At 36.7% G+C, this 15,155-nt stretch overlaps 1 protein-coding gene across 13 annotated transcripts in view; it reads right to left on the bottom strand.

The window, feature by feature from the left end:
• Positions 1-1,475: 1,475 nt before the first annotated feature.
• LOC127430167 (MDS1 and EVI1 complex locus protein EVI1-A-like) overlaps positions 1,476-15,155 on the bottom strand; it is a 226,552-nt gene continuing 212,872 nt past the window's right edge. For 12 of the 13 annotated variants that reach the window (XM_051679708.1, XM_051679714.1, XM_051679709.1 and 9 more), the window contains 7 exons: positions 11,745-11,911; positions 10,932-11,009; positions 9,610-9,779; positions 8,435-8,579; positions 4,592-4,831; positions 4,322-4,493; positions 1,476-3,525 (listed from right to left, as the gene is read on the bottom strand). In XM_051679708.1, coding sequence (XP_051535668.1) covers positions 3,397-3,525; positions 4,322-4,493; positions 4,592-4,831; positions 8,435-8,579; positions 9,610-9,779; positions 10,932-11,009; positions 11,745-11,911 — 1,101 coding nt within the window. In that variant the 3' untranslated portion in view covers positions 1,476-3,396. The remainder of the gene's footprint in view (positions 3,526-4,321; positions 4,494-4,591; positions 4,832-8,434; positions 8,580-9,609; positions 9,780-10,931; positions 11,010-11,744; positions 11,912-15,155) is intronic. The other variant, XM_051679711.1, reaches the window with a different exon arrangement.

Raw genomic sequence — 15,155 nt, 5'->3', positions numbered from 1 at the left:
ACCTCCTCAGATGCAGACAGAGGCAACAGATCTGGGTTTACATTGAAGGAAAATGGAAGGAAACACAGAAGGGGTCTTAACTAATTTTCCCAAGCAAAATCCCACCCCGCCTCTCATCACACATACACAAAGCCCCAGTCCCAGACAACCAGTCATCACCCCTCTCTCTACAATGGCATCCACCCACTACAGAAAGAAAAAAAAAAGAAAGGGAATAAACAGTGAGAAAGGGACAGAGAGATAGAATAGATCTGGGAAAAGAGGAAGGGAGAGAGAGAGTGATAACAATGGTGGTATGACAAGAAGTCCCACTGAAGATAAGAAAGACAATAAGCGGTATGATTATGATAGTTGGAGAAAGAGGTTGGCTTTAAAATCTTGGATCCCATTTAAACTATGAGAGAGAGAAAGACAGACAGAAAGAAAGACGTCAGTCGAACGTTGTTTCTCATTGAAAGTTTGAGCGATGAGCCAGGTCATCACATCTCTCCACCTCATCCATCATTTCCCTAAAACAAACGAATGCAGCACAAATACTTCCCTCCCTCTTCTCCCTTTCAGCTGCTTTTCTCTGTCTCAGACTCTTTCTGGCTGCGGGACAGTAGGACTGTGTGAGAGCGATGACCAGGGTTCAGACTCGCGCTGTGTTTGTCTGGCAGTGTGTGAACGAGATTTTAAATGTCTCATTTGAAATAATACAAGTGTGGGTGTGTAATAGTTAGAAACAGTTAGATGTGTCTACCTCATTTTGAGGGGGTTTGTGTGAGAACATCTTTGCTACAATTTTAGATGGCACCATCTGCTTGTCCGAATGTTTGTGTCTCCAATTTTGAGCTGGAGGAAAGATGTAGGATACATACAGTACAAAAAGAGAGATAAAAGAGTGATTCTCATAAACCTATCAAGAAATGTCACAGTCAAATTTCAAACCAAAGCGAAGGAAAAAATATTTAGCATAAAGAAAATGAAACCTTATTTTAGGATCATTTTATGCATCGTGACATTATTTTTTGACAATGAAGCACATGCACCCATCAACATTTTCAGGAGCCTAATGTAAAACGAAAAATTGTCATTTATACTCTAATGTGAAATTAATTTTATAATTATATAAAAACTAAAATTGTGAGTATACATTATTGTAGGATTTGTTGCACGGAATTTAATTAAATTATATCCAAACAGGATGATTTTCATTATTACATGTTTATTACAGTAATGAGAATGAGGTCTTGATGGGGGAAGTGTGCTTATAATTTTCATGAAAATAGTGTCACAATGCAGCAAAAAAAAAAAAAAAAAAAAAAAAAAATTCTTAATGGTCCTAAACACATTCCTTTGCTCATGCAAAATACATTTTTTTTTTTTTTGATTTTGGGAAATATGACCCTAACATTTCTTGGGGAGATTCACCCAAAAGGTAACTAAGAAATACTGAACAAAATAAACAGAGACACAGAGACAGTAGGTGAGTGCACAGTCCGCCCACACAGGAGTTCTTTATTTGTCAAGAACTCCTTCCACAGTATTGAATTATAATGCAATACAGTTACATTGTAGAAAGCATTAAAACAGAAGTACCTCAACTCACTGATTACTTTCAAAAATGAGATTATAAACATCGACAAAAAAGAAAAAAAAAGAAAAGTGAAATAGGAAAGATCTGGTCCTTCACCTTGTGAGGATAAACAAAATCTGGCATTTGTCATAGGTTTGGCACAATAAATCAACATGGACCGAAACATCACACAAGCTTGCAGACAACCATTGAAAATGTCAGGTACAGCTCGGACCAATCATGCGTTTTTATGAAGAAATAATATCAGCTGTTTTTCCTCTTTCCTTTTTTCCCTCTATTTTCTCCTTTTTATATTTTACAGTTGAATCATTAATTTGTCATACAAAAAAACAAAAACAAAAAACTAATTAATATCTATATAATTTACCAATTTTATTAGAAGTATAAGCTGTGATGGTATGTTTAATACTATCTGGCATTTCGACATTGTAAAACCCCAGGAGACCTTGGAGTCTCTTCCCCCGAATTTTCAGTGATAAAGTCTTCATTTCACCACAAGGGGTGCTTGAGAGCAGTGCTATTCAGTAAACAAACTACAGTTTGCAGAGAAATAAATACAAATTTCAAGATACACAGCTATAACATTGACGACATCAACCAAGAATGAAAGACAGAAACAAACAACAAGGGAGAAAACAAAACAAAACAATGAAGCCATGATTGTCTATGTATGAAAGACACACGAGGATGATGTAGCTAAAGACTAGAATTCAGGCTATTTAGTGGTATCAATCGCCAACTAATGGAAAGGGTTACCACGGAAACAATAGAATGCCCTTCTCACAAAATCTACAGTTCTTCTACTTGTTTATTTTCTCAGTTTAGAGAAGAAACATAAGAGATTTTTCTAACCTTTTTTTGTTTTGTTTTACAACCGCTCATCCCCCTTAAAGAAAAAGAAAGCGTGTTTTCGCACAAACTGGCAGGAAAGTGGGCTGAACATAATGCAGTGCTTTAATTGGACAGAACTTGAAAATAGTCACTGTCTTGCTCCTTACACCTTTTATTTTTTAAAGCAGCGTCAGTGAGGTCTAAAGGTCACACCTTTTTTTGTATGTTTAAGTTTTAAATTCACAAACTCCTTGATAATATCTTGAATGAAAACCGCTAACACGCCCCCCCCCCCCCATACGTTTGTAAACTTGCACGTATTTATACAAGACCTAAAAGATACTGGTAAAATGCTTGAAAAACACACATTTTTGTATTTGTTTTTTTTGTGTGTGTGTGTGTGTGTGTGTGTTTACGTGTGTGACAATGTTAATTCTGCTATATTTACAGGTCGGTAGGTTTTGTGCCTAAATAGTCTGGAATCACATTTGTCTTGTGGAAGACTATCAGCTGTTACTCTTAGTAACCATCTGTTTTAACGGACAAAACTCACAAACATGACACCAACGTTTCAATAGCAATCTTAAAAACTGTTCACCAGCTGTCACTGCTGTGCAAAACATTGACAGAATAAATACAATTATAATTATTATTATTATTATTATTATGTATCACTAATTTTGTCATCATCGTCTTCATTATCACCATCAAAATTACCAAAAGTATTGTCATTTCTACTGACTGTACTTAATTATTCAGTCAATCAATCAATCAATCAATCAATCAATCAATCAATCAATCAATCAATATGTCAATCAAACAGTTGATCAATAATTTGTGTGTGAATATGGGATAATGTACAGTTATGCACAGTATATGGGTGTATATGAGGATTTGGGCACTTGTGCAAGTGTGTGTATGTGTGAGGAGCAGGGACTCCGGCTGTAGTGTAACACACTGTTGTTAAGTTAGGTCACATGGGGGTGTCATACATGACTGAGAGACTGAATAGCACTGGGTTCCGCAGTGTGGTTCAAACTGTGCCACATCGAGGCGTTATGGGTAGACGAGTGGAGTGGATCCTTATCAGCTAGAGACAACATCATTGCATATGCCTATAAACAGAGAATTATACTGTTACAAATAAACAAACACACACACACACACACACACACACACACATTAACACACAGTTTATTCCTGAATAATGCAGCTCAATACTTAGAATTTTATTTCAAAAGAACATGCAGCTAATTGACAATAAAATGTTTTTACATTTTAAATATTTAAATAATTGTATAATATTTTTTTAAATATTACAATTTAATACTTGTGTTTGAATTTTTATTATCAAAAAGATTTATGTAAAAAAAAGTATTTTGTTTTTTATATTATTTCTACCTATGCTAACTATGTTATTTATAATATATATAAATGACAAAATAAATAGTTACTCTTTTAAATATTTATGTATTTTAAATATTGAATTTTAAATTTATTACATTTAAATTTTATTAAAAAATGCATGCAAAATTGTATTATGCATTTATAATATTTATATTATTTATTAAATAAATTATATTATTTAAAATATATGTAAATGACAAAACCAATTTCATTAAATTATAAAATGACAATATAATTTTTTTTTTTATATTTAATTTGAATAGTTGTGCTGGAATTATAAAATTATACATTTTATTCTATATTTATAATATTTTTTATTTTATTTAATAAATTATATTATTTATTTATTATGTATCTAAAATTATATTATAAATATGTATTATGATTTTTACTCTAACATATAAGTATTTAATATATTATATGATTATACATGTTTAAAATATTACATTTAATATTTACATGATCAATTTAAATGATTAATTTGACTAGCTGGCATGGTGCTACCTGTGACTTCGACTTCCTGTACAGAGGCTGTTTGATGCCTTCTTGCAGGTGGGCGGGGCCAAAGCTGCTGACATCACCGTCGCTGAGGTCCCCGTCCTCCATGCTAAAGTGGCGGATGTGATCCAGCGTAGAAAAACTGCTGTGATCTTCATCATCCTCATCTTCATTAAACCTACAAACCATGCCGAGAGACCGTCTCAGAACTTTAGCTCACAACCATAAAACAACAATATAAAACAAAAAATTGTGCAAGGTTTGTTGCGTGCATACCTTCGTGGTGAAGATTTGCTATTCATCTCCAGATCATCTGGTCCCTCAAAATCGATGTCATCGTGTATGATGTCGTGGTCCAGATTGCTAGTCACACCCTCATCGCTGGGTTTCCTGACACTGTCGCCATGCTCCGCCTCTTCTTCCTCTCCTTCAAGCTCCTCCCCTTCTTCCTCATCCAGGTCTCGAGACCCCTGGCCAGGCAGGGCCTTGTCGCCATCAAAATGACTGCCATTCAACCTGTGGAGAGAGTAAATTGTAATGACGTTAAACAGGCATGAATTCATGATCTGTTTTGTCCCTGCTGAAAAACAACAGCTTAAGCTGGTTTGCTGTTCACCCAGTCTGACATGTTAAAAATGCCCCAATACCAGCCAAACCCTCTAAAACCAGCCAACAGACCAGCCTGAATAGCAAACTATCTTAGGCTGGGTGAATGATACGTCCATCTCTGATTAGAGATAGAAAATCATTTAGTGCTGAAACAAGGTTCTGTTTGTTTCATTAAAAAATAAACCACCTTAAAAAGTAGAAACACATGCCAACAGAGAGGAACTGCTTAAAGAAAGAGGGCGAGTGTGTGTGAGAAAGAGAAGTGAAACCCTGTTTGTCATCAGTTATGAGGGCCCCTGGTTGGCAGAAAGGAGGCGCCCATCGACAGGGCACTTAGACTGCAGGCCTCTACACTTCCTTTCCCTTCTGCTCTCTCAGGAAGCTCACCTCTCTCTCTTTCCCTAGTTTATTTTCTTCTTTATCTCCAATTCATCTAATAAGCCAAATATTTAGCTGACAGCCCATTTGGTGAGTGGAGAGAAGGAGCTGCCAAAGCAGCCATTTCCCTGCAGAGACAGAGCCCAGCTATCCAAACTCACACACATGCATAAACCAGCCAAAGGAGCCACATTAAGGTTGATTCACTCATTTTGTCCTGATTCTACTCTTTCCTCAGCTTAAAAATAGCACCTAAATGACAAAGTGAGAGAGAGAGAAAGAAAATATAAGTCTGTGTGAACAGATGTGCAAGGACAGCAATGAAAATATCCCCAAGATATATTCCATCTCCAATTAGAGACCTCAATTAGAGAACATCTATTAGAGAACCTCAACAGGAAATGTTTTTTTTTTTTTTTTTTTTTGTGCCAGAAATAATGGATTAAAGAGTGATCGAAAGATAAGAGACAGGGAGTCAGAGCTGTGGCCTTGCAGCGCATGTGCACCAGACACGTTGAGCCTTGGTACTCAAATGGGAGACACAGGTTCGAATCCGGCCTGGGTCCTGATCTTATTCCTATTTCCCCAATAATTTACTGGTTCTTCAGACTTCTTTGCTAAACATGGAACAAATGTATTTGATAAACTAAAGTCCTCACATTAACTTTAATGTTGTATTTTTACAGCTTTGTTTTGTGTTCATTTTTAGTGGTGCTTGCTAAGGTTTAAAGGTTAAGATTAATCCCTAACCTCAAGTATTAATCGTGTGTAACTTTGTACAGCAGACATGTACGATACTTCAATTAGTTTTGATCAAAGCCATCAAACATCTCTTAAAGGAATATTCTGGGTTCAGTACAAGTTAAGCTCAACTGACAGCATTTGTGGCATAATGTTAATTAATAAAAATAAATTCGACTCATCCCACCTGTTCTTTAAAAAAAGCTAAAATTTGGGTTACAGTGAGGCTCTTATAATGGAAGTGAATGGCACCAATCTGTAAACATTAAAATACTCACTACTTCAAAAGTATAGACACAATACGCAAACAATTTGTGTTAAAATGATTTTACTGTGATAAAATTGCTAATTAGCCTTTTCTGTGTAAAGTTATTGCCAATTTTACAACTTTGTCGCCATGCCCATTGCAAGTGCCTCACTGTTACCTCAATGTTTGCTTTTTTAAAGAAAAGTAGGAACGAGTTGAAAATATGTTTTGTGGTAATCAGCATTATGCCACAAATGCTATCGATTGAGCTTAACTTGTATTGAACCCGGAATATTCCTTTAAACACTTACATTTCATCTTTTTCATCTTTCTCCTCTTCAGGGGCTTTCAAATCTACATTTAGATTCTTTCCACAGATTAGCATAGCACTGCTAAGGTTAACTGTATAATGCCGTTTTCACATGTCGATTAATCCCCCAAATCTCCTCCTCTCATCTCTCTGCACCCTGCTAATACAGCGAGAGGGAAGGACAGAACGAGAGTGAGGGATGGCGTGATGATGAAAACAGATTGGCTAATTAGAGAGAGCTGGGGTAATTTGTGCAGGATAAATTATCTATCAGGAGCAGTCACTCTGACAGGAAACATTCAGCGACCTCTGACCTCCTCTCCCACACCTACTTCCTGTTCACAAACACATGTTGGGACCAGATGTGGGACGCACACAAACACACATATATACAGACACATACACAAAGTCAATGTTGCAACTACTCTATGAAACATTTAATGAAACAATGAAGAAATAATCCAAAGTCTGTTAGATTTCTATCAAACTCAATCTGTCTGTCACACACACACACACACATGCACACAGATGACCGGGTCAAACGTTTACACCATCAGAGGTCCATCCAACCTGATGATCATTGCTGGGAAATGATCAGCATAAATGCTCTGCGATAATTATCATATGCAGATGGCAAAATTCATGTATGCGCACACAGCCAAAAGTCAACAGCGGTCTGCATGCGCTCTGAATCGACCAATCAGTAATCACGTACTGCCAGAGACCTGCCCCAATCTTTGCTCTTAAAAACCGCAGGCGACAGGGTAATGATTAACAACCGTCCAGAATATATGTACACACACACACACACACACACACACACACACACACACACACACACACACACACACACACACACACACACACACAGAAAAGTTCACATGTGCTGTGAATACACACTTTGATACATGAGTCCTTTCCTTTCATGTGCTCATACAAAGGTATTCACAGACGCACACACAGAGGTGAGGGTTAATGAATAAGGCATGAGAAGTGTTGTGTTCAGTAATGTTTGTGTATAATAACCTCCATTCTGCCTCTGGCAACTAGCGCCAACTGATGACTGACAGCCTAATGGACAATCCGTTTGCATGCGTGTCTTGTGTGTGTATTTGAGGGTGCGTGTACCCAGCTTTGGTTGAATAAAAAAGCATGGATGTTTAGTCAATGTGTTAATGTGTGAATTTACACTTCATGGGGCCTCATTCATGAAAAAAGAACAATACGAATTTGTTTAAGTTAGAAAACAAAAGCACTGAAACAAAATTAGTATGCTGATGCTATCTGATTATTTACAGTACAATATCTGTTGACACCAATAGTTCAGTGGTTCTGCTTTTTTATGCTGCATTGTATCAAATCACTGATAAGTAACTACACAACTTTAGAGAAATTTAAATAACGTTAATCTCTATGTCTCTACATACAGTATATTTCATGTTTCAGAGTAACTGGTCTCTGGTCTAACAAACTCTTATTTCATATTTCTTGCTATGTCAAGCTTTCTTTACAAATTGCAACGATCAAAATGATTTCATACAGAGAGATGTTCTTTCACACAGCACAAGTTGTAGGCTCATTGTCGGACATGTTTTTTTTCCGCCCCCTTTGACAGGAAATAATCGGCCCAGATCATTGGCTGTTTAAAACATTCGGCAATGCACCACGAGTGTTCGTGAAAGATAATGTGAATTTGAATTGAAATGGAAAAACAATACATTTTAATAGCTTTAGACCAGTTTTATTGAAAGTTTTACATACTTTTTACATTTTATTTTTATGTGCTAGGCGTATTGTGTTCATTAATGTAAGAGAGGAAGAAGATTTTATTTACCCTTCCTCCGAATGTGATGGAGACGTGGCGTTCCGTGCCGTGTTGCTGATGAAATTTCGGATTTCGTTAAAATACGAATCCTCCTTGTCCTCCAGGATGGCACTGCTACTGTCCAGCTCTGATCGAGGTGATGACATTGCTGTTCCTAAAAACAAAAAAACACACATTTGTGTCATTAATATGTATAAGTGGAATGTCACAAAAATATGTCTAGGTCACATTTCATCCCCCCCCCCCCCCCCCCCAAAAAAATATAAGGTTTTGTGAGATTCACTGTGTATCTATCTAATAAGTTTATTTACTGTAATCATAATTCCACACTTATAAATTTTTGGCTGAAAACTCAATTGAAAACTAGTAGAAAGTGTTTTCGAAAAAATGCCGTTCATAGCCATAAACATAGCAAAACGTATCAGTGTGGACGTGGTCTTAAAGTGATAGTTCACCCAAAAATGAAAATTCTCTCATAATTTACTCACACTCCTGGCATCCCAGATGCGTATGACTTTCTTTCTTCCATAGAACGCAAATGAAGATTTTTAGAAGAATATCTCAGATCTGTAGGTCCACACAATGCAAGTGAATGGGTGCAAAAAGTTTGAAGCTCCAAAATCCACATAAAGGGAGCATAAAATAATCCTTATCACTCCAGTGGTTAAATCCATGTGTTCAGACACAATATGATAGGTTTGGATTAGAAACAGATCAATATTTTAATTAATTTTTTTCTCCAAAATTCTTCTCCCTGCCCAGCTAGGGTCAATATGCGCGAAGAATGTGAATCACCAAAGACTGAAGGAGAATGTAAATGTGAAAGTTAAAGTGGAGATTGACTAAGCAGGGAGGAGAATTTAAAGTAAAAAAGGAATTAAATATTGATCTGTTTATCACCCACACCTATCATATCGCTTCAGAAGACATGGATATTGGAGCTTCAACATTTTGGCCACCATTCACTCATATTGTATAGACCAACAGATCTAAAATATTCTTCTAAACATCTTTGTTTCTATTCAGCAGATGAAAGAAAGTCATACACATCTGGGATGACATGAGGGTGAGTAAATCATGAGAGAATTTTCTTTTTTGGGGTGAACTATCCCTTTAAATACAAATGATAAACATTTGCACAGACAAACTTTAAACACATTTTGTTTTCATTTATGTGTGTATACCTGATAAATTACCATTCTCGTGTTTTTTGAGGTGGCGGTCCAGGTTGGTTTGTTGGCCAAAGCAGCGGTCACAGAGGTGGCATTTAAAAGGTTTTTCTTTGTTATGGATATTACGGATGTGACGCTGAAGATTTGATGAAATACTGAATGAACGATCGCAGTACTTACATCTGCAAACAAACAAACAAACAAACAAACAAACAAACAAACACACACATAAGTGATAAACAAAATCAGACAATCTGTTTTTACAATATACAAACATGAGGGATCAAACTCTATTTTTATTTGTTTGTCATGCTCTCGTGCACATGCACAACCATACACAAATTACTGAGTGGTCATGAACTCTGTCTCTCATCTTTGGCCAACTCAGTAACACTCAAACTCTATAGTCCATGTCCTCCCTCTCTATTTCTCTCCCTCTATCTTGAAAACAACTGTATGTGCCAAGTCTCTTCATGCAGAATTATCTTTCGTGATTACGTGATCATATCTTTCCTGTAGTCCAGAGCTGCGCGCTAAACTGCCTCTCCGAGGAACCTGTTATCGCTCTTTCTCTCTCTCTTGCCCTCCTCCAAAAGCAACAGAAAAAATAGAAACTAAATTGCATTTAAGGGCTGATCACCGGCTTGTTTAAAGCCCTGCCAGCGCGTGGAGATTGAGGCTATCTGGAAAGTAACAGAGCCCTGCACAACCCTCCCCTGTGGTCAAACGGACCACAAACGCAGTGTGTGTGCACGCCTGTTTCTGTGCAGTATTTTAAAACTCCCTAAAAGAGTCTGAGCCCCAAACACAAGCCTAATTACCCAGCTGCCTTTGCTGGCCCACAGCTGTACACCACTCATCACCTCCATTATTCATTCAGTCTTCCTGTCTGTCTCTCTCTCTGTCTGTCTCTCCCTCTCTCTTGCAAACTTCCCTTCACTCTTTTCCATTGACTATAACTGCTTATATCATACTTAAATTCTAGACATATTCCATAAAACTGGCCTTAATTCCCATACTGCTTTAAAAAAATGATTGCAACAGCAGTATGATAAAAGTTATTAACGTTTTATTAATAAATGTACTAGTATTGCTAATTGCAATAAACACATATTCTGCCAAATAATATAGTTCAATAAAGTTAATATTTAGCTTAATGGTTTGTAGAAGTTTGCCATATTAATATAGAATTCAACTGATTTGTGGTCAAATGGGTGGGTATATTGGCTATTTTATAACATCTTGAAAGGCGGCTCATCCAATCTGATTTTGCAGTCATAAACAGCATGTCATTTGCTGCGTTAGTTAATTAATAATTAATGTAAGTGTTTTACCTGTAAGGCTGCTCTCCTGTGTGTGTCCGTAGATGTCTTGTGAGGTTGGCCGAGCGTGGGAATATCTTGCCACAGTATCTATATGGGAAGGAAACAGAATTCCAGGAACAATACTCAGCATTACACACACATGCATTTCCCAACACAGCCTGCATTCCACAGTCAATGCTGTCATCATTCACTAAACATCAAACAAATGTTTATTTAAACATCTTGTCATTAATAAAAATAGACAAAAATACAAACAAAAAAGTTTTGATAATGTAGTACATGCTTATGTTATTTAAATGTACGGAAAACATTTATAGACTACAATTATTATTATTTTTCAGAATGTAGTACATGCTCACGTTATTTAAACATACAGAAAATGTTTACTATATATTTTAAAGACCAAACGTTTATTAATTTGCAGTACATGCTTATGTTATTTAAACATACGGAAAATATTTACAGCATAGTTAACAATTTTTTTTTTAGATTCCGTGTTTACATTATTTAAATGCACGAAAAAAATTATTATTTAACAAAAATGTTTTTATGTTGCACTAAATGCTAATGTTATTTAAACCTACTGAAAAATATTACTATATTGTTTACAAACAAAACGTGTTTAAATTGTAGTACATGCTTATTTTATTTAAACATACCATACAAAAAATCTTTATTATATATCCTTACATTTCTTAAATGACAAAAAACTCTATATCGTTTTCTATATAGTTTGTTTAGTGACTTTTCACTCTATATCATTCAAGATGTGGTCAGCATGGTGACTTCCAGGTGGAAGTGAGTGTTCATCGTCATGGTTACCTGCAGGTGTAGCGTTCTTTGCCCTTGCGTAACAGTGTCTCAGGAAGTGTGGTGGGTGGAGCCCGGAAGTCGAACATTGAGGGAACGGAACGCATGATGTCACCGCCATCTGGCTTCAAAGAGCTGAAAGATTCAAGCTTTTCGGCCATGTTCTCAATTGCCGACATCTGGGAGAGAAAGACAGCAAGAGGTTATGACCTCTTTGGGACGCCCTTAAGGACACTCGTCCCCACATTTATTGACGTGGCATTGTATTCTACACACTATGAAAATGCAGACCGTGAACTTTTATTTAAGGATAAGAGTGTCAAATTCTTTCGCTGATCTGTAATGTCTAATTTTGGTTACACACGCACAAACACAAATAACAATCCACAGTAAAAGATGGACCACACTCACACACAAACTCACAAACACACACACACACACACACACACACACACACACACACACACACACACACATACATACAGTAGATCCATGCAGATAAGAATTGCTGCCAATTTACTAATGAAGTCTAACAGTTGCCTTCAACAGAATGGACACACTCTCAAAGGGGTAAGAGCTACATGTGTGTGTCAGCCAAAAATGAGAACAACATAAGACCTGAGTGTGTGTGTGTGTGTGTGTGTGTGTGATTCGCTGAGGAGCAGGAGTGATTCATGTTCTATGTTGGCCATAAAGCATTCAGTGCACAATATGAGCAGACAGCACATTCGTCAATATGAAATATGTTGACATTACTGATCAAGGCTGAGACAGCAGTAATAATGATATCATAGGGAGGACAGGGAGGGAGGGAGCGGAGGTGGGGGGGGGGGGGGGGGTGTCCCAGTAGATGAGCCAACCTATCAGCTGCAGCGTAACAGTGAGGGGCTTGCAGAAAGCATTAGATTTGCATTATTTTGCATGTTTTGAATTTTCTCCTTTTCTTATTTAAGTTTTGGTGACAAATCAGACCTGAACACACACAAAGAAACATGTTTCTTTCTGCAGAAATTCTAACAAAGTTCTAAAAAAGGAAGGAAGGAAGAAAGAAATCAAACTATGAGATTATTTTTCCTGGTAAGCAATGATTAATTGGTGAGCAAAGGCTTCTCAGATATTTCAATTAAGAAAAAGACTGCAGTAATCTCAAGTCTCCTCAAGAAGAGATTTCAATAATGTCCCAAACTGAGCTCTGATTTGCCAAGATACCAAAGTCTGCAATCAAGTGTCCAAGATGTCAAAATAAAATCAAATATCTCTCATCAAATTATTGAATCATCTGATAAATTATCTGATCTATCAGAAAGAAAGAAAGTAAGAAAAAGTATTGTGTGAGAAGAGAGTAAAATGGAAGCATTGAGAAAGCAGTTGAGAGCATAATTTGGGCATTTGATGAGGAATGACAGCTGGGAGTTAAAGTTCTCAATCGGCACGTCAGGCTCATATCCTCTAAGAGGATGTGAAGTGTCAGATCTGTTTGATTAGGGATACACCAACTCTCTCTCTCTCTCTTCATAAATCATGGATGAAGGGAATAAGGGAGGGACAGATAGAGAGAGAGAGATAGAGGGGGGAGTGAAAGTGCACCTAATGAACTTCTGTCATATATCTGCATGATGTGTTGTCTCTATTAATGGCAGGCTAACACTCTATTAGTATCTCCAACTCAACAAAACCATTCTTATCAGTACAGCCACTAAAACTGTCAAGTACGCCCTTAACACACTTTAGCATTAAATGAACACACATTTACCTAGCTTTCTGATTGGACACATAAAATAGACTTTAAGGAATATTCCAGGTTCAATACAAGTTAAACTCAATCAACAGCATTTGTGGCATAATGTTGATTACCACAAAAAAATAATTTCGACTCATCCCTCCTTTTCTTAAAAAAAAGAAAAGAAAAAAGAACAAATCGAGGTTACAGTGAGGCACTTGCAATGGTAAAGAATGTGGCCAATTTTTGGAGTGTTTAAAGGCAGAAATATGAAGCTTTTAATTTTATAAAAGCATGTAAAAACGTGTGTATTATGTGAGCTGTAAAGTTGTTTAAATTGTTTTTACAGTTGTTTTAGGGTTTCTGGTTTACAGTGTTACGTCACCAACATGGTTGTAAAACTGTATATAATTGTACACAGAAAAGGTTAGTAAGCGATTTTATCAAACTAAAATCATGTTTACATGCATACTGTTTACGTCTTGTGGCTATACTTTTGAAGCAGTGAGTATTTTAACATTTATAGACTGGCCCCATTCACTTCCACTGCAAGTGCCTCATTGTAACCCAGATTTATGTTTTGTTTTTTAAGAAAAGGAGGGATGAGTCAAAAATAATTTTTGTGGTAATCAACAATAAGCCACAAATGCTGTTGATTGAGCTTAACTTGTACAGAACCCATAACATTCCTTAAGACGAAACTAGTTATAATTTTTACAGACTAACCCTAATTCTACTGTTGTTTTGCATTTTTTGGAAATTTAGATTTGGTCAGATTTAGCTAACTTCTTGGGACCTGTTTCCATAGAAACGAAAAATCACAAATGAGATTTCTTTTGTATCTTAAATGTTTTTCAAGAGAAAAAAAATAAGTAATCTCTTATTTATCTCTTATTTAGAATTTCAGATGAGATCACAACAAATGCCAATTAAAAGTCAGAGATCTCAATATGAACTCAAACAATTCTCATTAAATTCACCCCATCCATATAACTCCATACTCTTACTATTTGTCAACACTTGTCTCATAATTCTGTTTCTCCCAAAAAAAGAAATGAGAAACATCTGAGACCATGTTGAAATGAAACATAAATGACATCAAGTCTCTCGAGCTAGAACCTCTGAGCACCAAAACTTTGGGTCACTAGCATAAACATGCATATTTTATAGGCAATTTGATTGGTTCTTGAAACCTAAACATATTATCACAGATTGGTATCTCTGTGATTGCTTTAACAACTAAGTCCAAAGAATTCCGTGATCAGCAATGAATGAACTTCCTGGATAGTTAAGTAGCCTTCACCCTCTCCATCTCTCTCTGTGGTAGGGCAGCTGTTGAATTGCCAGATCTCAGTAGTGTGCGTCTGAGAGGCCCTTCATTAGCAAGAGCTTTTTCAATTGTTGATCTTATCAGGGTACCAGATGTCTTGGGTTTGGAAACCCCCCTTCCACTATCACACACATAGAGGGGTCCCAGAGAGACTGTTACCCCTCCAGTGATGCGGTGCCATACGGGGGTGTTGCCCCCCAAATCAGTGCCGTGGTCTGTTCCTCTCTCTGTGTAAATAATCATACACTGACACTCACTGCATTATCAGGGGGAACCATCAGAAATAACAACTGCTCTGTCTGCTTAAAACACACACTGGCACACTAACGCACAAGAGTGGAGACATGCATGCAAATACACCAAATGACACATG

Source organism: Myxocyprinus asiaticus, chromosome 39 (assembly GCF_019703515.2).
Source record: "Myxocyprinus asiaticus isolate MX2 ecotype Aquarium Trade chromosome 39, UBuf_Myxa_2, whole genome shotgun sequence".
Classification (NCBI taxonomy): Eukaryota; Metazoa; Chordata; class Actinopteri; order Cypriniformes; family Catostomidae; genus Myxocyprinus; species Myxocyprinus asiaticus.
Note: the sequence above shows the minus strand (reverse complement) of the source record. Positions and strands in the feature narration are given on the sequence as shown.